This window comes from Grampus griseus (assembly GCF_964374135.1).
Source record: "Grampus griseus genome assembly, chromosome: 16".
NCBI lineage: Eukaryota > Metazoa > Chordata > Mammalia > Artiodactyla > Delphinidae > Grampus > Grampus griseus.
Genome location: NC_139010.1, coordinates 8546694 through 8573418, shown reverse-complemented (window position 1 = coordinate 8573418; position 26725 = coordinate 8546694). Strand labels below are relative to the sequence as shown.

General features: G+C 45.3%; 1 protein-coding gene across 1 annotated transcript; it reads left to right on the top strand.

Annotated features, from left to right (window-relative positions):
- Positions 1 to 26371, top strand: GNG4 (G protein subunit gamma 4; the record flags this gene model as incomplete). Its single annotated transcript, XM_082674123.1, has 2 exons — positions 1 to 99; positions 26243 to 26371. 2 exons carry the CDS (start codon positions 1 to 3, stop codon positions 26369 to 26371), a joined length of 228 nt encoding a protein of 75 aa, XP_082530249.1.
- Positions 26372 to 26725: the final 354 nt, after the last annotated feature.

Genomic DNA, 26725 nt, shown 5'->3' with positions numbered 1-26725 from the left:
ATGAAAGAAGGCATGTCCAGTAACAGCACTGCCAGCATCTCTCAAGCCAGGAAGGCTGTGGAGCAGCTGAAGATGGAGGCCTGCATGGACAGGGTGAAGGTAAGCACGCGCAAGCCGGCCTGGCCCTCTGACCAACGCTCAGCTCCAAACAGTGCCCCCCCACGCTCAGAGCAGCCTCATGAGAGCAGATGCGTCGCCCCATAGCGCATCCAGCCAACTGGCGGCTGTAACGTTTACAGACGAGCGTTTGCTGCAGGGTTCAGAGCGTGCCTGAGCAGCCAGTGGGTGCAGAATACACAGTGTGTGGATTCCGTGAGGAGTCACCAAAAATAGACCCGTATCCATCTCAGCTCTCTTTAGCTCCGTTGTCATGCCAGTAAGCGAGGGAGAGTTGAGCCGTGAGATCCGTCATAGTTTTCCTGCCTGATCCAGTGACTCTGAGGTTAAACAGCATCACGTATTTTGACAGGGGCGCTGTCGGGAGTGCAGCATCGAGCCGTGCACCGCGTTTGTCATAGGCTCCTTTGGGGAGGAGAGGGAAGAAAGGTGCCAGCCGCCTCCCACCGTGTTCGTTTCTCTGAGGAGTGTAGTTGTCTTCACGCTGGGCGAGCTGAAGTGAGATGAAGCCAGCTCTTCTCCAGGTGCCACTTTGAAGCAAGCAGGGGGCCAGGCGGAGCAAGTGGCTCTGAGATGCCGCTTAGTTAGGTTCATGGACTGTAATACACCTGGAAGCCCATCGGGAATCTGACAGCAGGAAACACGAGTCCAATGTGTCTGTGGCCTTTTGGGACACAACACGGGGCTCTCACCCAGACACTGGGATGCAAATAAGACAGAATCCATGGGGTACTGGGGGAGTCCTAAAGCCTTCTGTTGGCAGAGCGAGCAGTCCCTTCCCCAGGCTCCCACCCCCGAGAGCTGTGGCCAGATAACACCAGCTTCTGCTTCCGTCAGGATAGTTTTTCCCCTTCCCTGGGGACGTCCAGGTACGAGCTGTCCAAGGAGGCAGTAAGCAATCACAGTGAGTGACACAGTGTATATACCACGCAAGAAGGGGATGCAGGACAATACACATCGGTCTAAGTGGACCAGCTGTATCTGCACGTACTGATACCAACTACAAATTAGACATCAGTCCTTGATCCCTAGGCTAGAAGAAGAAGCAAGAAGAGAAACAGTTCTTAAAGAGGGGGAGCCCCAGTGGTGTAGAAATGGGTCTAAGGATGAGCACTGCGGACAGTCAGGAGGCTACTGGTTCAAGGATAGACTAGACCTTGCTGAGAGGACGAGAATGCGGTGAGATTCGCTCTTTGGACAGAGATGCCTGAGCACGTGCTCTGGCCTCAGCTCAGTCCTGGGATAGAAACACGAGTGGAATGTTCCGTCATGTTGCTCAGAGAAGACTCCCAGGAGTCGTGAGCTGGGAGTGGGTTGGGAGGTGACACGGGGGAGAAGGGAAGGCCAGTGTGAGCTGACTGTGGCTCATTGCGAGCACTTGGACTTGACGGAAGAGCTGGTAGTTGTGCTGGGAGGGCAGCTGGGGGATGCCGTGTGCACACGTACAGTTCATGGAAATGACTGGGTGTGCGCCGAGGCTGCGTACGGGATGACTAACAACAGTCGATAAAGTCGTCAGAGGCCGAGGGCAGCGGAAGCTGTAGAGGTACCCGGGAGAGGCCTCGAGGGGAAGAGAGCAGAGGCAGGATGGAGAGGCCAGCGCGCAAGAAACTCAGCAGAACTTAGAGGGTAAGTGTGGGAGCCGCCAGGAAGAGAGAAGCTAGACCCCAACCGTCAAGCCCATGGCCTGAGGACTGGAAAGATGGTGGGCACCGGTTTTGGCGATAGGACAGTCACCATGCTGGGGAGTTTTACTTTGGCAAGGAAGATACACTCGGTGATAACAGGTCCTCACCTGTGACCTTCACCACCCAGGAGTCATGGTGGGGACCACATGTCCCCACGAGGAAGAGCCCTTCAGGAGTCACTAAAGGCACATGCACAGTCTCCGAAAGAGGCGGAGGAGATCATAAGGCAACTCAGAGTCCAGTGTGTTACTCAGGTGGCATCAAGGGATGGGCAGTCCTGTTCTTGCGATGAGTGGGTTATGGAAATGCGGCTCCTCGATCCTGGGAGAAGCCGCCCGGCGGGATCTGCAGCCTCTGGTAATTCCAGGGCCAGTGACAGCCGTGTCAGATTTGGTTCAGAGCTGGCAGAGTGTCGTCACAGCAGAGATGATCCAGGGCTGCCCGAGGACAGAGGTGGCCCTGAGGAACCACATGCTGGCCGTAGCTTCACAGTCACGTGTGGTTTTTTGGCTTGGGTCTTGCTCACACAACCTTGAACTTTTTCTTTGTTTGTTTTACATTGTGGTAAGATACATATAACGTGTAACTTACCAGTTTAGCCATTTTTAAGTGTACCGTTGACTAGCATTGTGTACATCCACAGTATTGTGCAGCCACCCATTTCCAGAGCTCTTCCTTATCCCCCAAACAGAAACTCCACCCATTAAGCTCTAACTCCCTGTCGCCGCCCCCCCTTCCTTAGCCCCAGCAACCTCTTCTACTTTCTGTCTCTATGAATTTGACTCTTCAAGGTACCTCATTGATGTACACGGAATCATGCAATATTTGTCTGAATTTTGTGTATGGCTTATTTCACTTGGCATATGCCTTCAGGGTCTGTCCAGTGTAGCATGTGTCAGGATTTCATTCCTTTGTAAGGCTGAATAGTATTTCAGTATGTGCATGGACCACGTTTTACTTACCCATTCATCTGTTGATGGACATTTGGATTGTTTCCACCTTTTGGCTATTGTGAAGAGCGCTGCTGTGAACATGAGTGTGCAAGTCTTTGGGTCCCTGCTTTCAGTTCTTTGGGGTATATGCCCAGAAGTGGCATTGCTGGATCATATGGTAATTCTATGTTTAACTTTTTTGAGGAACCACCATACCGGTTTCCATGGTAGCCATACCTTTTTACATCCTCCCCACCCCCACATCCTCGCCAATACTTGTTATTTTCCTTTTTTTAAAATAATAGCCATCCTCATGGGTGTTACGCTCACACTTTATTTGATATTGTTGTTTTTAAGATTTTTTTTTTTTTTTTTTGCGGTACGCGGGCCTCTCACTGCTGTGGTCTCTCCCGCTGCGGAGCACAGGCTCCGGACGCGCAGGCTCAGCGGCCATAGGTCATGGACCCAGCTGCTCCGCCTCATGTGGGATCTTCCCGGACCGGGGCACGAACCCGTGTCCCCTGCATCGGCAGGCGGACTCTCAACCACTGTGCCACCAGGGAAGCCCGATTTTTTTTTTTGATGTGAACCGTTTTTAAAGTCTTTATTGAAGTTGTTACAATATGGCTTCTGTTTTTTTGTTATTTTTTTATGGCTTCTGTTTTATGTTTTGGTTTTATGGCCGCAAGGCATGTGGGATCCTATTAGCTCCCCGGCCAGGGATCGAATTCGCACCCCCTGCATTGGAAGGCAAAGTCGTAACCACTGGGAGTCCCTCACACTTGATTTGAATCACTAGACGGACGCCCCTTGCTTCAGGGCACAGGATGGCTTTGGGGAAAAATCTACTTGATGCAACTCTTTGGCGGAAAAAAAAAAAAAGTGTGTATTGATATCAGTTAAGCCAGACAATAAAAACAGAATGTGGGAAGAAAGAGACTCCGTCAAGGATACTCCAGATTGACCTTGATGAGGACCTTGAGGAGGGTGGAAATAGGAACAGCGTCACCAGGGAGAAGAAGTGGCCTTTCTAGGGTGGCTGAGAGTTTACTGGAGAAGGGGAAGAAGGAAAAAGGGAGCCTGGGGGTAAATGACCGAGGGAAGCTGTGTGGAAGGAGGAGAGGAACAGTACCTAGAATTCACTGACCTCATACAAACAGTGAGGGCAACGCCAGGTCCAGATGAAGGGGGAAAAGGGCAGTCTGACTGCGTGGTGAGGATGTAGGAAAAGCGAGTGTGCCGTGCCTTCCATGGGGCCCAGAGAGAGGGAAGAACAAGGGGAAACAGCTAGAGGCCCCGTGGAAGAAATAATTGCAGTGACAGGTCCCACAGAGCCGGCTCCCAGGTGGAAGCATGACAGAGGGAGACCCAGAGGACAGCCTGGGCATGAAACCAGAGAGGAGCCCCATGGCTTGTGCGGTGTGTCGCCGACTGCAGAGCCCACCTCCTGGCTTCGTAGTTTGCTCTGCTTGGAAGAGCATCTCATGGGGAAGGAAGGATGGAAATGATGGCGTTTGCAGCTCAGGGGAATAAAGGAGAGGTCTGTTAAGGGGAGAGAAGGGAACAACTACCGCATTAAGCAGTTGTTTGGGTTGCAAATATAATAAAAAGTATTCGTGTGAACCCAGAGAGGTATGAGGCAGGTCATGGAGGAAAAATGTAGAAATATCCACTACCTTCCTGTCTGTCCCCCGCAAACATCATCTGCATAAAAGCACTAGTGTCAACATAGACTTTGTTCCAGATTTTGCAGGACGTAGAAGAGAGGCTTCACCATACAGCCCACAGCCAGCCCTCAAACCCACACACCGCTGCGTTAAGAGACCCTCCCCCCACACACCCTCAGCATCCTTCTTGCCTCTTTACTGTTACCAAATCGGGTCCAGCTGCTTGCCGCTCATAAATGAATACTGGAGAGAGAGAGAGAGACAAACGTTGGTAGAAAGGAAAGTTGCTTTTAATCAGAATGCCAGCAGTCTGGGGACACGGTGGATTCAGTGTCCCCCCAAAACTACCTCTGAAGATTCTGCTCAACCATGGAAGCCTTTAAAGGGAAACAGGGAGATCATCTCAGTAAGTCACTGAGGTAGGGGGTCAGAGTCCTCGCCATACCCCACTGCGTACAGGCGTGTGTGCAGGCTTGTTGATTCCTCGTGATCTTTCTTGGGATGCTGTCTTGTTCACACCGTTCATTGATGAGATTACTGAAGGGGAAGCTAGGGAAGAGATCTGGTCATCTGTTAATTACTTATTCTTCATTTCTACGTCTTGGATCTATGGAAAGAACCAACGAATTAGGCAAGGTACTGTGTGGTCAAACGATGTGAAAGGGGTGCTAGGGCCGGAGATGAGTAGAGCATGTGGGGCACCTGGTGTAAGGTTAGTGACAAGACAAAGGGGGCCGCTGTAGAGAGGTCTTTCCTGCCAAAAGCTGCTTATCCTCCCTTCATTCCTTTAATGTTTATTGACTGCCTTCCCCAGCTCAGCCCTCTCCCCCAGCATCCATGTGACTCTTCTCCATCCTACCTCAAAGCTCACCGGGGCATCTCCCAACAAAGCTGGGTGTTCCTCTTTGTGAACCTGTATCAGCTGCTAAAAAAAAATAGAACCTATATGGCCTCCCCAAAAGCAGAAGCTTAGCAAATAATACTCAGGATCTTAAAAAATAAAGAGCACAGGGACTTCCCTGCTGGCACAGTAGTTAAGAATCTGCCTGCCAGTGCAGGGGACATGGGTTCGAGCCCTGGTCCGGGAGGATCCCACATGCCGCGGAGCAACTAAGCCCGTGCGCCACAGCTACTGAGCCTGCGCTCTGGAGCCCGCGAGCCGCAACTACTGAGCCCGCGTGCCACAACTACTGAAACCCACGCACCTAGACCCCATGTTCCACAACAAGAGAAGCCACCACAATGAGAAGCCCATGCACTGCAACGAAGAGTAGCCCCCGCTCGCCACAACTAGAGAAAGCCTGCATGCAGCAACGAAGATTCAGTGCAGCCAAAAATGAATGAATGAATGAATAAATAAATAAATAGCGAGCACATAAAAGATGACTTGGAAACTGTTTTGGTCCCTTGGAAAAGGGCACCCATAACCTTATTCTTACTCTCATCCTTTAGAGGTTCAAGCAATACAAAGTTCTATTGGGAAAGCACATATATGACATGGATCATCAAATAGGGAAAATTTGTTGAGAAATTACGGCAGATACGAGCTGAGCAAAGTATAAGATTCTTAAGTGGAGAAAGTGGTTTCTGGAGCCTGACTGTCCAGCCCAAGAGAAGACTTCAGCTGCAGAAAAGGCGTTGCCCCCTGGGGGAGATACAGAGGCCCTGAGCAGGCCAGGTCCCAGGCTCCCAGGAGGGCTTCTGGGAGCTGCCTCTCCACTGGGTACCCCTCAGGGTGTTCTGATTCTCCTGACACTGGGCCAACCGCATGGGCTGTGGCCTGTTAGGCTCTGGGGATGGATACACACCTTGAGCAAACCAGTACTTCTCAGCCAGGGACCAGGAAGCTGACAGACTTGCCAAGCAGCATTAGGCCCATCTCTCTCACTTGCCTTCAGTAGATAACTTAAACAGCTGTGGGCGTGCTAACAACCCCGAAAAGTGCCGCCCTTGGGATGAAAGTAATCTTGTCACCACAAGCTTACAGATGAATGGATAAAGAAGATGTGGTACATGTATACAATGGAATATTACTCAGCCATAAAAAAGAATGACATAATGCCATTTGCAGCAACATGGATGGACCTAGAGGTGATGATACTAAGTGAAGTAAGTGAGACAAAGGCAAATATCATATGATATCACTTATATGTGGAATCTAAAAAAATGATACAAATGAACAGAAACAAACTCACAGACTTTGAAAACAAACTTATAGTTACCAAAGGGGAAAGTTGCTGGGGGAGGGGGCAGGTGGTGGGATAAATTAGGAGTTTGGGATTAACATACACACACTATTATATGTAAAATAGATAATCAACAAGGACGTACTTTATAGCACAGGGAACTCAATATTCTTTAATAACCTAAATGGGAAAAGAATCTGAAAAAGAATAGATATATGTATATGTATAACTGAATCACTTTGTGGTGTACCTGAAACTAACACAACATTGTAGATCAACTATACTCCAATATAAAATAAAATAAAAAAACAGCACAAGCTTGATTTGCTGATTGTTGACAGACAAATTGCCCTGTTCTATGTCAGCCTCCCTTCTGTAGACTGCTGAAAAAATGAGGGCAGGAAAAGAAGAATGGCAGATGACAGATGTGCATAAAGTCACCCAAAGAGATGGTGGCAGTAGTGAAACTAGGCTGAAAGAAGGAACTGCCGTAAAAGAAGAGAGATTCTATCATGAGATGTCTAAGAATGTTCTCTTCTAGGAGTTTTATGGTGTCATGTCTTATATTTAGGTCTTTAAACCATTTTGAGTTTATTTTTGTATATGGTGTGAGGGAGTGTTCTAATTTCATTGATTTACATGTAACTGGCCAGCTTTCCCAACACCACTTGTTGAAGAGACTCTTTTCTTCACTGTATATTCTTGCCCCCTTTGTCGTACATTAATTGGCCATAGGTGTGTGCGCTTATTTCTGAGCTCTCTAGTCTATTCCATTAATCTGTATGTTTTTGCACCAGTACCATACTGTTTTGATTACCGTAGCTTTGTAGTAGTTTCTGAAGTCTGGAAGGGTTATGACTCCAGCTTTCTTCTTTTTCCTGAGGATTGCTTTGGCATTTCTGGGTCTTTTGTGGTTGCATATAAATTTTAGAATTATTTGTTCTAGTTCTGTGAAAAATGTCTTGGGTATTTTGATAGGAATTGCATTAAATTTGTAGATTGCTTTGGATAGTATAGCCATTTTAACAATATTAATTCTTCCAATCCATGAGCATGGGGTATCTTTCCATTTCTTTAAATCATCTTCAATTTCCTTTATCAATGTTTTATAGTTTTCAGCATATAGATCTTTCACCTCCTCATTTAAGTTTATTCCAAGGTATTTTTAAATGTGATTTTAAATGGGACTGTTTTTTACCTTCTAATATTTCATTGTTAGTGTAAAGAAATGCAGCAGATTTCTGAATATTGATCTTGTATCATGCTACCTTGCTGAATTCATTTATTAGTTCTAATTTGTGTGGGACTTTAAGGTTCTCTATATAGAGTATCATGTCATCTGCAAATAGTGGCAGCTTTACTTCTTCCCTTCCAATGTGGATACCTTTAATTTCTTTTTCTTGTCTGATTGCTGTGGCTAGGACTTCCAGTACTATGTTGAATAGAAGTGAGAATTTAATGGGAAGTCTTTCAGCTTTTTACTATTATTACATTGGTTGTGGGTTTGTCATAAATGGTTTTTATTATGTCGAGATATGTTCCCTCTGTACCCACTTTGGTGAAAGTTTTTATCATGAATGGATGTTGAATTTCATCAAATGCTTTTTCTGAGTCTGTTGAGATGATCATGTGTTTTTTGTCTTTCCTTTTGTTAATGTGGTATATCACATTGATTGCCTTATTCCTACCCCTGGCCCAACTTTCTGTTGTACTTATCTTTTTTGTATTGATTAGTAAGAGTTTCTTGCATATTATATATTACAAATAGTTTTCCCAGTTTGTTGTTTGTGTTTTAATTTAGTCTTTGATTATTTTTGATGTACCAGTATTTAAAAATTTTACTGTGAAAACTATCAATATTTCCTGTGGACTCCTTTGCTTTATACATAAGCCTTTCCATGATGAAATTAGATCAACACGCACCTATATTTTTTCTATATCCTTTATTATTTCAGTTTTTACATTTAACTGTCTAATCCATCAAAATCTGTCATTTACTTAAGAAGCAATATAAGACTTTTTTCAAAGTTTTTAAAAAATTTAAACCAGTTCATAATTAACAACCCATAATTCCCCCTCTTGATCTGAAATGTGGTAACTGATTCTGCTCCCCCACTTTTGAGCAGATACTGACTCTTCAGAGTATTTCTGTTCCTACTTCTGGTCACTCATCCCTGTTTCCATTACTGGATCTCTATCTGCTATATTCCTGCTAGTGGTCTCTAGTTTTATCCCTAGCCTGCTTTGCTTTTAAACCTTCAGGGTCTTCTTAGGTATACTCATCTACTCCTGTGACTTTTTAATATATGTGTCTCCAGCCCAACCCCCTGAACTTTTGTTCTGTATATCTAGGTGCCTACTGGTCAATCCCCCAAAGCCTTAAAATCAGCACATCCCAAACTGACCTTTTTTTATTTCATCCTGTTCTTTTCGTGTATTCTCTCCCTCATTTCTTTATACCACCATCTGCCTGGTCTCTCAAACAAGAAACTCTCTTTCATCCCATATAGCTAATATATTTCCATATCCCACCAGTTTAGCTCCCTGAACATTTCTGAGATTTCTCCCCTCACCTCCATCCTCATGGTCACATGTATTGTCTGACCAACTGCAGAAGCTGTAGGTGGTTGATCTGCCTCTAGTCTTGCCCCTTCAGATCTGTCCTTCCCCTTTCTCTAAATTAGTATAAAAATCTGACTTTGAATCCCTCTATTTAAAACTGGATAAAAAAGGAGCTCCTTAGCATGACCTACAAGACTCTTGATTCAGTCCACTCATGGTGTCCGAGGAACTGTCAATACCCCTCCAGGCTCAGCTCTTTGTACTCCCTTCCACATGTCTACACTCACACTTTCTCCGGCAATTTCTTAAATATGCCCTGCTGTAACAACGCTCTTTTGCCTTTTCACGTGGTAGTCTCTTCATCTGGAAGATTTCTTTCACCTCTGCCTGGAAAATATGTATTCATTAATCATATGCCAGAGGGGAGAAACAGACACTGGCCTGTGAGCCTTGGCATTCCACCCGCCTGGCTTTTCACAAAGGTGGTCGGCTTGCCCTAAAGTGGGAATTAGCCAAAAAACGAAGATTTCCACCGTGGGGTTGGACAAGCTGGGGAAGGTATGAAACATCTTTAGAGGGAAAGCTCTAAAGAATAACTTACCTGAACTAGGACTTTCCACTGCCTCCGGTCTCATCACCCACTCAAAGAACTGAATGAAGATGTTCCAGCCACACTATAAAGAGAATATTCAAATACTGCTTCAGCAAACAATGAAGGGGGTCAAAGGGAACCTCCCCATACTGTTCTTGCACAAATAGCAGACTTGGATTAGAACTGCCCTCTTTCTAAGTATAAAAGAAAAAAAAAATTGGACCTATGCAAATATTCTGCCAAGGTATCAAGGACCAGACTCTAGCGTATGACAGGCTAACGGAGCACTCACTTAGGAAGAAGTCTTCTTCCAAAAATCCAAAGAACATTTTCGGTGACTGCTTTATAGTCTCCAAAAAATGTAAAGCAAACATAGAATCTATGAAACAAGAGCTCAAGGGAGAGATAAAATAATGAGTTGAAAGGGAGGTAGAAAAGCTAAGGAAAGAATTTGAGAGGGGGTGGGGAACACCATTAGAAGGAGCAAAGAGTCTTTTTTTGTCTGACTCACTTTACTTAGTATGATAATCTCTCTGGGTCCGTCCATCTTGCTGCAAATGGCATTATTTCATTCTTTTCTATGGTTGAGCAGTAGTCCACTGTATATATGTGCCACATCTTTAGCCACTCATCTGTCGATGGACACTTAGTTTGCTTCCATTTCTTGGCTATTGTAAGCAGTGCTGCGATGAACATTGGGGTGCGTGTATCTTTTCAAATTATGATATCGCTTATTTGTGGAATCTTAAAAAAATGATACAGGGCTTCCCTGGTGGCGCCAGTGGTTGAGAGTCCGCCTGCTGATGCAGGGACACGGGTTCGTGCCCCAGTCCGGGAAGATCCCACATGCCGCGGAGCAGCTGGGCCCGTGAGCCATGGCCGCTGAACCTGCGCGTCCGGAGCCTGTGCTCCGCAACGGGAGAGACCACAACTGTGAGAGGCCCGCATACCGCAAAAACAAAAAAAAAAAGAGAACACATCAAGTATACCGGCAGGGGAAGCGATCATTTAGGACAAGTACACCTGACTTAACACGTGTCAGATGCTTGAATCCTCACGCCAGACCTCAGATGTTGGTGCTACTGGCACCCCAGTCCTCAGACAGGAAAACCGAGGCCCACAGTTGTTACGTGATGAACTGAGGATACCAGCCCAGATCCTTGATTATCATTACACTACATTGCCACACACCCCCCCACCAAAGGGCGGAAATATCAGTCTGGACAACATTGCACCTCAGTTCAGAAGATGCCAGCCTAAAATTCTGCAAAGAAGTTGCCACCCAACCAAGTGGTCACATGTGTCCTAGAAACATAAATATATTCTCAATTAGGCAGAAAGTTAAATATAATGCAAACACATGCTTCTTTTCTTTAGCAAAATTATTTCATTTTGTACAGTTGCATTTCACAAAAGGAGATAACAGATGTGCATATTTTGTGATCATTTACATGTGGTGATATTTATTAGGACTGTAAGAAAGTTTCTGGTGAAGTTCCCACTAGATCAGGAATTCCTTCGAGTGGGGGCTGTCCCCTTGTCTTGGGGTCCCACACACTACTTGGGTCATAGCAGGTCACACTGAAGTGTGGGCTGGCTTAGGACAGCCCAAATCAATAGCAGAGAATCAGGGTCAGGTGAGGCCATCTGTGTATCATAGGCTTCATTCCTACCAATAAGGGGTAGGAAATCTGCAACTACGCTGGCTCAGACATCAGGAAGAAACAACACAACACCCGCAGGCATACTTTTTGATCAGGGCTATGAAACAAAGGCCCTGCCTTGGGGCGGGTGTCCACTCTTGCCTTGTGAGGTCTCTAACTTTGTGCTGAGCTGCTAGGACCACTTCAGTGTCATCTGCCCTACAGATCTTCTGGACAAGGATCCTTCAACTGAAAGCTCAGCCTCTTAAAGGAACTGGACTTGCAGGGTGAACCCTCTGGAGAGCCTGTGCCCAGCCCAGTGAAGAGCTCTTCAGGATGTCAAAAGCCCCACGTTCGTTGGTGAGGCAACAGCTAAGGTCCACTCGGCCTCAGTATCCCTTTTGACTGCACTGGTCACTGCTACTGGACGCCCAAATGTCTGGTCATTTGTTTCTTCAAGATACAGAAGCCTTTTTCCACCAAGCTTCAGAGTCTCCTCCATGTAAGCCTTTGGTGGAATCCTTCCAGCTGTATCTTTGGGCTCCCGCTTGCATTTTATGGGTTCTGACAGTAGCAACAAGCCCTACCACAGGAGAGATGGGACTAACATATCAGCATTTGATGTTAAAAACCTTTTTCATCACCCCACACCCATCGGGATGGCTACTATCACCGAAACAGAAAAAAACAAGTGTTGACAAGGATGTGGAGAAATTGGAACCTTTTGCCACTGTTGCCAGGAATGTAAATGGTGCAGCCACTGTGAAAAGCAGTATGGCAGTTCCTCAAAAACATTTTTTTTAAAGAATTACTTACAGGATCTGTCGACTCCACTTCTGCGTATACATCCCAAATAACTGAAATCAGGCTCTTTGAGAGAGATTCGTACACCCAGTTCATAGCAGCATTATTCAGAAATGCTGAAAGGCAGAAGCAACCTAAGTATCCATCAGCAGATTAATGGATAAATTGTATACAGGCGTACCTTGGAGACACTGCGGGTTTGATTCAGGTCACCGCAATAAAGCCAATATCGCAACAAAGTGAGTCACACACATTTTTTGGTTTCCCAGTGCATATAAAAGTTATGGTTACACTATACGGTAGTCTATCAAGTGTGCAGTAATATCACTATATCTAAAAGAAATGTCACATATCTTAATTTAAAAATACTTTATTGCTAAAAATTGCTAACCATCATCTGACAATGCATGGTTGTCATGAATCTTCAATTTATAAAAAAAAATGCAATATCTGTGAAATGCAATAAAGTGACGCACAATAAACCAGATGTGTCTGTATATCCACACAGCAGACTATTATTCAGCTTGAAAAAGGGAGTAATTCTCTCACTGTTTTTGAAGAAAGCAAACTTAAAATTATTGTAAATTTTAGTTAGATAAATAAATGTAAGGGTATCCAGGGAGTTTTAAAAAAAAAGTGTATCTATTTGAGGAGGAAGATATGTAGAATATTCCTGCTAGGTATTAAAGTTTATTATAAAATCATAGTACTTAAAGATTTATGATACTCCTTTAGGAATAGACAGATCAATGGAAAAGAATAGGAAGTCCCTAAATAGACCCAAGTGTATTGGGAATTTGAAATACAACCCAGATGGCATCTCAAAGCAGTAGAGAACAGAGTATTAATAAGTGTTGCTGGAAACGGCTAGCACTTTGGAAGACAAAGCTGCATACACCACTAATTTTATCCAGATAAATATCAGATGGACTGCATTCATCTGCTAGGGGTGCCATAACAGAATACCGCAGACTGTGTGGCTTAAACGATAGAAATCTGTGTTCTCACAATTGTGGAGGCTCCAAGTCCAAGGTTAAGTTGCCGGCAGGGTTGTCTGGTGAGGCCTCTCTCCTTCGGTTGCAGACAGCTGCCTTCACACTGTGTTCTCACACGGCCTTTCCTCTGTGCTCATGTCAAGAGAGAGCCTTCTAGATTCTCTTCCTCTTCTTATAAACACAATCCTACTGGATTGGGGTCCCGCCCTTATGACCTCAGCTAGCCTGAATTACAGTCATCCCTTGGTATCCCCGGTAACGGACTAGTTCCAGGACCCTCCTCAGATACCAAAATTCAAGGATGCTCAAGTCTCTTATATAAAATGGTGTAGTATTTGCATATAACCTACACACCTCCTCCCATATACTTTAAATCATCTCTAGATTACTCTTAATACAATGGAAATGCTATGTAAACAGTTGTAAATACAACATAAATGCTGTGTAAATAGTTGCTGGTGTGCAGCAAATTCAAGTTTTGCTTGTTGGAACTTCCAGGATTTTTTTTTTGTGAACATTTTCCATCCGTGTTTGGTTGAATCCGCTGACACAGAACCCATGAATACAGAGGACCGACTGTATCTCTGTGAAGGCCTTCCAAATACAGTTACATTGGGGGTGTTGTCCTTAAAAAGAAAAGTCAGCTATTTTACCAGCAAAGATGGGTTCATTTGGGAATAGTACTTAATAGACTTGAAATTCAGGACAAGCATGCTACAGCAAAAACTATAGGCAAGTCCAACAAACAAAGGAGAGGAATGTTATTTTATAGAGAAAAAGGAAGATGCTGGGAGGGTTGTTTTGAATGGAAGTCCTTTGGAGAAAAGTGAGAGTTCAGGGTGACAATAGTTTATCGTCGGCCGAGTTTGCTGGGGTAGTTGATATCTTGTAGGAGATGTCCTGTTGGGGCTTGTAATTGAGGAGTCTTCTCCTGTTGCTGGTTCTTCTGTTGGGGTTTGAAATTGACAATGCTTCCAGTAATTGACTTGAGTGGTACTTCCTGACTTCATGAGAGCTCCTCCTGCTGGCCTCCTCGCTCCATTTTAATGAGGCTTCCCTTTATTAATTTTTACGGGGGTATGGCTTCAACCTCTGAGTTTGGGGAAACACATTTCAGTTCATAACTTCAATCAGAGATTTAAATATAACAAATAGAACCATAAAAAATACTAGGAAAATAGGAGCAAGTATTTTTATAATGTGAGTTTGCGAAGGCCAAGCATGTTACAAAATCCACAGTTCATTAAGTAAAAGTTTTGTCTGGATTTTAAAAAAAATTCTATATGGTAAAAATCTCCCAATTAACAAATTAAGAAAAATATTTGCTACCTGAATAACACAAGGTTAATTTCTTTAAATTTAATTTCTCTGAAAAATCAATAAGATAAAAAAGAGCCCCCTTTTCTTAAAAAAAATGCACAAACAGCATGAATAGGCAATTTAAAAAGGAGAGATGTAAAGGGTCAAATATATGAAGAGACATTTACCTTCAAAAATAATATAAGAATTGTGCCTCCGAAAAACACTGAGATCCACTTGGAAAAAAAAAAAAACCAACAACTGAGATCCAGCCTATTGACGTTTTTAATTTTTGCTGAAATCCAATGTCATCCATCAACTGTTAAAGGAAGTGAGCAGTTGTTTTGATAGCCGGAGTGGAAACTGGTACCATCTTCCCAAAGGGTAGTTTGAAATATGTGTCAAAATATTTATTGTTCACACTCTGACCCAGCATTCTCACTTCTAGGAATTTACCCAAAGGAGAATCTCATAAATAATAAAGGACAGTAAGAATTTCATCAGAGCACTGTTATAATGTCAAAAAATTGTATTTTTGTCCATCCATAGGGATTGGTTAAATAGTGTCAATGAAAAATTAATCAGTCGATCTAAGAAAGAAATGGAAATTTTTATTGGCACCAAATTGAGGATTATAACCCGGGAAGAGCATCTCAGAAAGCTCTGAGAACTGTTCCACCCTTTACAAGTCAAAGCAGAGTTATATGTTTTTTGAGACAGAGGGCTGTACATCAAATGATGGATTATTGACAGTTTGCATACTACGGATCTGCAGGTACAAAGTGGTGGGCCATGTGACCCCTTACAAGATCAAGAAGGTACGTAATCTTGTAAGGTGTCGTCTTGTTGATGCTAGGAGAATGTTGCACTTTATGGTTGCGAGGTATTTCTGTGGAAGGGGAGGTTCGCGTGATGCATAATGGGCATACACAGTGCACAGTGCGGGGAGAGAGGCGGCCAAATGGCAGAGAAAATTTTTTATGTCTAAGTTTTTCTTGTCTTGCCATAAAATATGAATTTTATTTCACATAAGTTATATATAGGCAGTGTTATAGCATCATTAAATGATGTACATCTGTGTGTACTGAGTGAAAAGCATATTGCAGAACAGCATGTGAGATTGTATGTACAAAGACGGAAAGTAAGATGTCTGCAAAGATGTTCACCAAAATGTTCCCTCCGATGGCAGGGTTTCCGTTGATTTTTATTTCCATCTTTCTACTTTGGGAGTAATTTTACAAACAAATAAGGATTTTTATTGTAATAAAGACAACAAAGTGTCACCACCACCACCACCACCGCCCCCGAGGACTCAATTACTCCCTCCTCTGAAGGGGGCGGGGGGGGGTGCCACGTGAGGTGACCACATAGCGCAGGAAACAGAAACAGGGACTCCTGTTCTTTCCACGCAGGATCTCACCACCGCACCATCAGCCTAAGCCACTTGTATTTCAAACCCAGGAGTGGCTTTTTTTTTTTTTTTTTTTTACTACTGTCAGTTAAGTTAAACAGATTCAGTTATCTTCACGTGCATTGTTCATTTCGTGTACAGTCTCTGTCTTCCTCCCTATTCCTTAGGTATTAACAGCCAAATGCAAAATCTGACCATATTTTTAAGTAAACACACGGCACAGAAATCATAAATGATATTCCAGATTTTAGTGTGAGTTCGCTTGGGATTGTCTTTGTACTAATGGTTCTTCTCTCCAACAGCCTGGATAACCCAGAGCTGTTTGGTGGAGCCAAACGGTAAGTGTCCGGAAATTTGCCGACACAGCCCTTTCGGCATCAGTGTTGTGGCTCTTGCTTCACATTTGGTTGTTTATTTTTAAAATAAATTTATTTATTTATTTATTTTTGGCTGCGTTGGGTCTTCATTGCTGCACGCGAGCTTACTCTAGTGGCGGCGACTACTCTTCGTTGTGGTGTGTGGGCTTCTCATTGCCGTGGCTTCTCTTGTTGCGGAGCATGGGCTCTAGGCACACGGGCTTCAGTAGTTGTGGTATGCGGGCTTCAGTAGTTGTGGCTCGCGGGCTCTAGAGCGTAGGCTCAGTAGTTGTGGCGCACGGGCTTAGTTGCTCCGCGGCATGTGGGATCTTCCCGGGCCAGGGCTCGAACCCGTGTTCCCTGTGTTGGCAGGTGGATTCTTAACCACTGCGCCACCAGGGAAGTCCCTCACACTAGTATTTGAGCCAGGGCTCTTTCCTCATAATTCTTCTAACAGCTATGTCTTTAACGCATATTATTCTTATGTTTTTCTAGCACTTCCTAAGAGGTGTGGCCGTGCTGCCAGCTTGTGAATTCTTTGGAAAGAGCAAAATGTGTTTTTTATGGTTTTATTTTTCCAGAAGATAAAACATGCACTATTAAGTTTCTGAAGCCAAAGCACAAAATTCTGAAGCCAAAGGCAGTCGTTGTTCAAACAAAAGAAGAGTGAGGCTCAAATATCATGGTATTCCCTGTGAACAAGTGAGAAAGAGCAGAATTGGGGAGATCATCATGTTCTGATAGGTCATAGGTGGACGATTGAAAGGTTCTGGCGAGGGCTGCCCTGGTGGCGCAGTGGTTGAGAGTCCGCCTGCCAATGCAGCACACGCGGGTTCGTGCCCCTGTCCGGGAAGATCCCACATGCCGCGGAGCGGCTGGGCCCGTGAGCCATGGCCGCTGAGCTTGCGCGTCCGGAGCCTGTGCTCCACAACGGGAGAGGCCACAGCAGTGAGAGGCCCGCGTACCAAAAAAAAAAAAAAAAAGGGTCTGGCGAAATCCAGGAAAGGGATGTGATTAAGATGATAGATGATATTAAGGTGGAAAGAATGGCATTTCTAAAAGAAAATAAATATAAATTATGTCACATGACCCGCCAAAAGTCTAGAGGCAGTGCTAATAGGTTTTTCTTTTTCGATAGATCTCGTCTGAACTCTGTAGCAACCCTTTCTCAATCCAGCTTCTGCTAGTTTAACAATTTAGGTTTAACCCTTTTGTTCATTTTCCCTTCCTCTGCCAGAAGCATTTATAATCCTCACCCAGACCTTTAGAAATTAAATGATTCAGAGGATAACTTTCTACAATCAAATTTAGAAATAAAATCCAAAAAGGGGGATACGAATGAGCACTTTTAGAACAGGTATCAGATAAGAGGAAAGGAATCTTTGAATTAAATCAGAGAGTAGAATGTGAGAGTAGAACAAGAACATGAAGGATTTCCCTGGTGGCGCAGTGGTTAAGAATCCGCCTGCCGATGCAGGGGACACGGGTTCGAGCCCTGGTCCGGGAAGATCCCACATGCCGTGGAGCAACTAAGCCCGTGCGCCACAACTACTGAGCCCACGTGCCACAGCTACTGAAGCCGGCGTGCCTAGAGCCCGTGCTCCGCAACAAGAGAAGCCACTGCAATGAGAAGCCCACGTGCAGCAACGAAGAGCAGCCCCTGCTCGACGCAACTAGAGAAAAGCCTGCGTGCAGCAATGAAGATGCAATGCAGCCAAAAATAAATAAATAAATTTATTTTAAAAAAAAAGAAAGAACGTGAAGAGCGCCTCCCACGTCAAGAGGACGTTTTGGGCGGAGGCACCACAGGCATCAAATTGCCCTGATCATTTCTGAGAAATGACTTCATGTCTATGGCTCAAACACCCTTCCCACCGTACCAGAAAGTAGCCAAGTGAGTAATGAAATAATAACACACTGTATGTATAATAGCATCTGTTATTATATCATTTAGCCACAAACCACCAGGTATTGCCATTCCCGTTTACAGGAGTGGAAACTGAGTGCCCGGATGACACAGCTCAGCAGTGCTGAGTGCAGCTCTGTCAGGGACATTGCTTTTTGACTCACAACCCCATGCTGCCTCTCTAAGAGATGCTGTTGCTTTCTAGAATCCCTAGAGCTAGAACCCGCTTGTTATGTTCATCTTTCACCCCTACGTCAGCCCCAGAAACCTCTTGAGTGACTCACTAGTTTCTGTCACCACATAAATTACTCTTTTGGCGAACTTGCAAAATGACTGAATTATGGCTTCCTTTGTGGGAAATTGAGACGTATTAAAGCTAAGAGGTGGTCAGAGTCATACAGGACACATAGCAACCTGTTGGAAGTGTTTGGTTAAGTCAAGGTCCAGGGTAGACCTGGGTCAGTCATTCTAAACAAGCTGAGAGCTTTGCGGTTCTGGTGGTGAAGACCATGTAATGACAAGCTCTTACACTTAGATTAACTTGGAGATATTAAAACTCTCTTTCAAGCATCTTAGAATTACCTCTTAATGTGCAATGAACTTCTGATGTGGAAAAAAACCTTTACGCTGGTGATAGGAAACAGCAGCTAATCCTCTATTGTGGACATTTGACTTTAGAATTCAGAGAGGGACTCTCTGTTATATTATTCATTTATTCACACATATCTCCCAACCCCTCTGGTTTCCTCTGGGAATAACCTTACTCCCAACTAGATGCTATTTGTGGCCTAGAACCCGATGATTGAGAATTATCTGTATTGATCTGGGTCAATACAAAATAGTTGCTGGGAACCACTGGAAGCCAAATGTCTGCTATAACAGAATACCATAGACTAGGTAGCTTAAACAGCAGAAATTCATTTTGCACAGCTCTGTAGGCTGGGAAGGCCGAGACCAGGGTGCCAGCATGGTCAGGTTCTGGTGAGGGCTCTCTTTCTGACTTACGGATGGCCACCTTCTTGCTATGACCGCACATGGAAGGGAGAGAGAGAGAGAGAGAGATTCTCTCTCATGTCTCTCATAAGGGCACTAATCCTGTTACCGACCAGGGTTCTTGGCCTCCTTAATCAATAGAAATTGATCAGAGGCCAGACAAGAAATTCAGGCAAGGCTTTATTGGGGGCCCTGCTGCAGCTGGGGGTTGGGGGTGAGAACAAGTAACAGGTTCCCTTGCTTGCTTGCTTGCTTGCTCCCTGAGGCAGGGGGCGAGCTTGTTACTTATATGGGGTGAGGGTAGGGGCAGGTCCAGGGGTCGGGCTGGAGGGGCGGCTTAGGTGGTTTGCCCACCCCTTGGTGGTGCTGTGTGCAGGGGGCATGTGCAGTACCCTGCTTTTGCTCCTGACACCCTTTTTTCTGCTCCCGGCTCTGCAGAAGTGGCAGTTGGGTTTTGGGTCTTTTTGTATCTTTTAGTCCATAATTTTCACCAACTGCACTTTGTACAGTTATTTTTAGTCCCTTATAGTTTCTCTGTTGCTTGGGGAGACGTTTGTCCAGGTGCAAACATTCAGCAAAGGGTCCCAGGTCCCAGGCCTGTCTCAATCGCATTCATGAGCGTTCAACCCTCATGACCTAATTACCTACCAAAAGCCCCACCTCCCAATATCATCACATTGGAGACTTAGGCTTCAACATGTGAATTTGGGGGGTGGTGGGAGGACAGACACATTCAGCCCATAGCGTAATAATTTGGAAGTATCTTGAGAATGCCCTTAAAAACTGGTATGTTGATCTCAAATACTCTGCAGCATTAGAAGAAAGAAAAAATTCACAAGGATTCACCCTGTCGTGTTAGCTCAGGACTTAGAGGCGAGGCATAAACCTGTGATGTCCTCAGGATTCTACTAGGGATAAATGGCGTATGACTTCTTCTGCTGGAGTGTGTACCAAGTTTGACCTTGTGAAAGCTACCATTGCACAATGCGGGCTGCACCCTGGCTGTGCTCTTGACTGTAATCCTGCTTTGTTTTCTTGGGGTGGAGGGAGGAACAGGCAGAGCCATCAAGGATGGTTGTAATTGATTCCAAGTAGTATTGTTAAATGGACCAGAACTGCTGAGAAATAGGTGTGAGTCGCTCCACTTCAGATGCAAAGGGTAAATGCAGTGGGTGTCACAGCCAGAATAGTAATTATGTCATCTGCCTTGTCCAGGAATGTGATTTAGTAATTGCCACATTTTCTCCCCATCATTGAAGCTTGTAATTATAGTGCAACTAACGGGATTATGTGCTAACTTGGGCTGTTTCAATCACCTCTTTTATTCTGCAATGTAATGGTAAAATTCCACAGTTGTTCCCAGGCTGCTGATTCTTTTCAACATCTGTTGTCTTGTAACTTCAGTACTAAGGAAAGGAAGCAAAAATTCTCTGGGCATTTCATAACAGAGGCCTTTAGGCAGAGCAGACTTCAGGCTTGATGAGAAAGCATAAACAGTAAGGGAGTTTCACATTTCCAACCATAATAAAATTTTCCCTTTGAAAGTGAATCGTCTATTTTATGTTTCAAAGATGGCAGATGTTTCTGGGATATGGTGAAGTCTGCAAGCCATATTTTATATGCACTGAAGGAAACTTTCAACCATAAAAATCAATCTAGGGCTGATTAAGGAAACCCTCTCTTTCAATCTAAGGAGCAGATTTAGGTTGATTAATGCCTGGATACTAAACTGTGTGTTAGGATGTCACCTTTCATGTGGAAGGCTCATTAAGATGTTCATTACGGGACTTCCCTGGTGGCTCAGTGGTTAAGAATCTGCCTGCCAATGCAGGGGACACGGGTTCGAGCCCTGGTCCGGGAAGATCCCACATGCCGCGGAGCAACTAAGCCCGTGAGCCACAACTACTGACCCTGCGCTTTAGGGCCCGCGAGCCACAACTACTGAGCCCGCGAGCCACAACTACTGAAGCCCGTGAGCCTAGAGCCCGTGCTGCGCATCAGGAGAAGCCACTGCAAGGAGAAGCCCGCGCACTGCAATGAAGAGTAGCCCCCGCTCGCCGCAACTAGAGAAAGCCCACGCACAGCAACGAAGACCCAATGCACTCAAAAATAAATAAATAAATAATTTTTAAAAACCTATATATATAAATATAAAAAAAAACTATAAAGGTGTTCATTACATGTGTGTATCTTTTCAGATCCCATTACAACAAACTTCAGGGGTTATCCAAGATATTTTGGCTATACAGGAATAAAGGGACCTTAGACACTGCATGAAATAAAGCTGATAGCGAAGGTGGAAAAAGGTGGAAAACTCCCTTTTGTTGTAAGATGACTTACACGCTCGTATACCATACTGTCCAGTGTTCTCAATAATCTGAGTGCATCTAGGAAGCTAAAATTGCGTGGAGCTAACCCAGACCCACACATTTGGTCTTAAACTGGGCGCCAATTACTGGGCGCTAATACTGACTTGATTCCAATTTCATTCCTGTTGTACAGGTGCACGGATAGGACTCTGCAATCCAGAGGCGTGCAGTTATAACTAAGCAAACACATCTGTGATCCTAAAATAACAACAACAACAACAAAAGGAGGCAATCTAAGAACAGCTTGTTTTCTTGAAAGAAAAATTGTGGCATCTCAAGTGCAGTGTCACCTTTGGAGGTGACAGAAAAATCCCTAAATTAGACCTGCTTGGAGCTAGCGAGGCCAGACATTAACAACATGGTTTTCAGGGCGTCGTAGACACGGGGCTGGGAGGGGAGCAAATACACAGCTGTGAGACCGGAAGGAGACCCAGCCCCATCTCGCCTCCGCGGGCGTCCCCCAACGCCCCATTTTTTTGAACCCTCTCCTCCCATGTCCTGGCCTGATGGTTGGCGATGCAGCGCGCCCTTGCGGTTGCTCCCGGGAAATTACACTCGTCAAATCCACCCACGATGGATGGATCTGAGCATGTAAACTGATCAAGGGGAAGGAAGTTGTAATGTTGGGACTGGTTGTTAGCAAGCCAACTTCGGACCAGATGGATCGTGTTGTTAATAGGTAACCTGAGGCGCACTAAAATTTTTGAAGAGTTTATTTAGGCATACGTGGAGTCGAATCCGGCAACGCCAAACCAAAGGTAGGTAGCCGTCCACCGACAGGCGTAGGGCAAGGTGTTTATAGAGAAGATGCTGAAGCAAAGCAGCTATTAGGTATAGCTTAAGCGGTTGTCCCAGGTGGGAAGACCTAGCTGGCTGTTTGTAATTGGTCTTAAGTTCCACTTTCTCAAATTCTCAGGCTTCTTGGTTTTGGTTAGTTTACGAAGGCTACTAAGGAATTAGAGCCAACTCAGTGTAATAGCGTCCTTGTCTAATTCTCGAACAGCGTGTAATGTAGGTCACAGCCTAGAGGGAGGAGTCTCAGGGTGACATTGGCAGCGTCCATCCAGTCACTCCCCAGGGCACCGGGAGAGAAGAAAGCCAGTCCCAGCTGAGGACACTCACCTGTTAGGGTTTCCTTGGCAAGACTGTCCCTGGATTAAACAAATGACCTAAGAGACTTCAGTTGCAAGACTCTTTTCCTACTGGTCACGTGAGTTCCCAGGTAGCTGGTCTACAAGGAGAGTGTGCTGGCCCAGCAGACGAGAACTTTCCAGCCCACCTTACAGTTAAAGTCTTCATAAGCAGTTGACCAGGCAGCTGCTGCAGCATTTAGCTTCTGGGGCCAGACTGCTTAGCTTCAAGTTCTGGTCCTCTCTCTTACTAGTTGTATGACCTTGGGCAAATTTCTTAACTTTCCTGCATCAGTTTCCTCGTCTGTAAAGTGGCTTTAAGAATAGTACTTAGGGGCTTCCCTGGTGGCGCAGTGGTTGAGAGTCCGCCTGCCGATGCAGGGGACGCGGGTTCGTGCCCCGGTCCGGGAAGATCCCACATGCCGCGGAGCGGCTGGGCCCGTGAGCCATGGCCGCTGAGCCTGCGCGTCCGGAGCCTGTGCTCCGCGGCGGGAGAGGCCACAACGGTGAGAGGCCCGTGTACCGCAAAAAAAAAAAAAAAAAAAAAAAAGAATAGTACTTAGAAGAATTAAATGAGGTCATACATAGGATGGTGCATTTAGCACAGGGCCTGGCACATAACAAGCACTCAGTAAATGTTAGCTATTGTTTTATACAGCTGTCTCTTGAACTTGTTTAATCTGGATCTGCCACAGGAGATGAGCCATTCTTGGCATGCCAGAAAATCGTGTTTCTGGGTTCAGATGGCTGGGACCAGCCTCTGGATAAAGGAGGCAGGTTAACCCAGGTAACTGCCCCTGTGTGGAAGTGGATGGGGTGCTCAGGCACCCCTGTGTCCCTGCCCTTGCTCATGGCCCTGCAGTGGTGTGCAGCTCTTCTCCTGTGATGTTTTAGCACATACTGATTATTCTAGTGACTGTATAATTTTTTAGCTCTTCTCAGTTAGATCTTTAGAGGACAAAAATCCTGACTTATTTTTTCCCCTATGCCCTTTCAATGAGCTAAAAAAGATGAACACTCAGTAAATACTTCCCAGATGAGGTGATAAAGTTTATAGAGAATTCAGAACACATGGAAGCATGTCCCCAAAAATGAAATTGATGGGGAAAATGAAAACTAGAAAACTAGAGAGGGGATGTTAAGACATTCTTAAATGAAACATCTGGAAGAGCCCACTGAAGGCAGAGCTAAGAGGACAGGTGGCTGTTAGGGGAAGAAAGTCTCAAGACTGCCGTCCTCTCGTGTGTGTGGGCCTGGGCAGCAGTGTAGACCAGTTCGCAGTGGTTACCAGAGAAGCCACTGGATGACTTCCATGGTCACCCTAACAAGGTGGCCACGGAGAAGACCCCATGCCTCTCTGGGCCCTGGGAGAAGCCTGGAATGGAGAGTAGGGGATCGTGACTAAGGCAGTCAGGGGAGAGCACTTGGCTTTGGAGCAGAAGGTGGACTTCAGCGTGCTGTGTGCCGAGCGCCGTCTCTCGGCTCCATGCCCACGCGCTCACTCTGTGATTCTGCTTCTCTTGTGTGTCCATCACAGCTTTGTGGGCTTCAGAGACAGCTTCCCTGCTCATGTGCTCTAGTCCCTTGTGATGGCTTCACAGGCCCCCTGCAGGCCCATATTTGTGGCCTCACCTGGGAGATTCCTGTATGTGTGTCCTGTAAATCACTGCAAACCTCATTCTCATCCAACCCAACATCCATTTATTTAGGATCTAAAATAGTGCCGTGGTGCTATGAGAGTTCAGATTATAGACTGTTTAGAGTAAACAGGATCTTGGAGATTTCTAACTCACCCAGTCTGACAAATGAAGAAACTAAAGCTCAGAGAGTTTGAGTTACTTACCCAAGGTCACACAGGCATCTTGGGGGCAGGGATGAATGGGGAAGCCTGATGCTCCGTTCCACACTCCCAACAAATGTAGACTTTGTCAGGATTTAGGTTGACTCATCGGCTCAACTTTTAGTTGTTTCATTCAAAGGAAAAATTCATTACATATCTCTACTGGAATTCTTTGTAGGATTCCAGGCACTGCTAAAATAGGTAGGTCTGGGCTGGAATACAGAAGAAGAATTTCTACAAAATTTTGGAAGATGGGCCAGTTTTTAAAACCTGATGGAAGGTGTATGGCTTGTACATACTGGCGCTTTCAAACATTTTTCATTCACTTGTGGAGTGTTTTTTCATTCTGGAGAAGATTTAGACATTGAATGTACAAAAAGGATTAACTTTGCTTGCTATATACTTACCCTGGCCTGTAGCCTCTAATAAGCACAAGCTAATGGGGCAGGATGTTAATTCACAGACCACTCATTTGCCAGACACGTGACACAGACCACGGGCAAAATGAGCTTCCTCTTGGCGAATCCTTCTCGGCACCTGGCCTTCTCCCAGCAACTCCTCCCCTGGAACTCCTGGAGTTGAGCTGGGGGATAGTTTGATCCACAGTTGCTGGGTGTCAGGAGGCTTCAGACAAGCCTGGAAGGAAAATGGAAAGGGTGTTCTGGTCAGGAGCAACTGTCTCCTCAGGGGAGTGGCCATTCCAAGTTCAACATGTGCTTATATGTGCGTTCTATATTAATGTGCTTATGATCTGTGTTCTGTCGAGGAGGAATAAGTGGCTGTGTTGGTCACGAGAGTAGATTGCAATAAAACAATGACAATAATAACTACAGTCACACTGGCCTGGCTTGAGCCAGCACTCGGCTTTATCCTGCTAGAAATGGTCTCGCAGAGTAATGGTGGGGCTCCTGGCCTGGAGCTTCCACTCCCTCAGCTGAGAGGAGGACGAGGCTGTCTGGACCTTCCTGCTGGCCCCTCATTCCTCTCTCGCTATTGATCTACTCTACCACCAGGCGACATCTCTTTGTGTTACCTAGCCTACGCTTGTACTGCTCGATGCACAGCAGGCCAATAGATAGAGAGATGAGGTGTTGGGACATGGAAGGTGACTTTATTCAGAAAGCCAGCAGACCAAGAAGATGGTGGACTACTGTCCCAAAGAACCATCTTCCCTGGAGTGAGAATTCAGGCTTCTTTTATATTAAAGGGGCAGGGGGTGTGGCTGGTTGTTGCAGACTTCTTCATGTAGGAATCTTTTGTTTTTGCACCTGTCCCCATAGGGCAGGTCACAGTGTTCCTTTAAACCTCCAACAAGACAACTGTTGTCCTCTGTTCTGCAACTTTTTATCTCTATATGAATGGAAAGGTGTTTTACCGTTAAAGGTCAGAGCTTTGAGAATAGGCTCTCCTCTATATTTCAGGCTACAGGCAACATTCTTTACAGAAGGTGCAGAGCCAGCATGACTAAGCACAGGAGACAGAGCACCAGGGTTAGAGCTAAAGGGACAGATGCCATATGGAGTCATGTTTGTTCTTCTCCATCACATTTCCTTGGAAGCATGTTTCAAAACCTGTCTCCTCTGGGTTTGCACAAGTCCACGCTCCAGACCACGGAACGGCCTTGTCATTGGTGGTGCACACGACACAGCCTGTCCTTGCGCTTGTCCACTCTCCAGATGGACACCTCTGCCTCAGACCCACCGTGAACCAGCCTCTAACCCTGCACCTGTGCTGTGTCCCCCCCCCCACCAGGTCTCCCAGGCAGCAGCGGACCTCCTGGCGTACTGTGAAGCTCACGTGCGGGAGGACCCTCTCATCATTCCAGTGCCTGCGTCAGAAAACCCCTTCCGAGAGAAGAAGTTCTTTTGTACCATCCTCTGACTCCGTTTGCTATGAAAACGTCTCCTTTTCGGTCCGTAAAATCCCTTGTAGAGACCGCGCATGCTCATAGCTTTAGGGAGCTCTGCCCACACCCACCCCCGCCCAACCAGGATTGCCCAGGCCTGTCTCCTCTTTTCACTGGTTTTCTTCACTGCATTCTATTTCACTTTTTCTTTCCATTTTCATGTTATTTTCATTATTAGAAGATGAAATAGACATTTTTGTAGCCAAATAACAAATGTGCCAAGTAAAACTAAGTATGGGTTTAAGGGCTTAAATTTTTTTAACATCAATTCCCAAGTTTACATAGGTCAAGTGTATACATTTCAGTGGATAATTTATTGAGAAGAGATA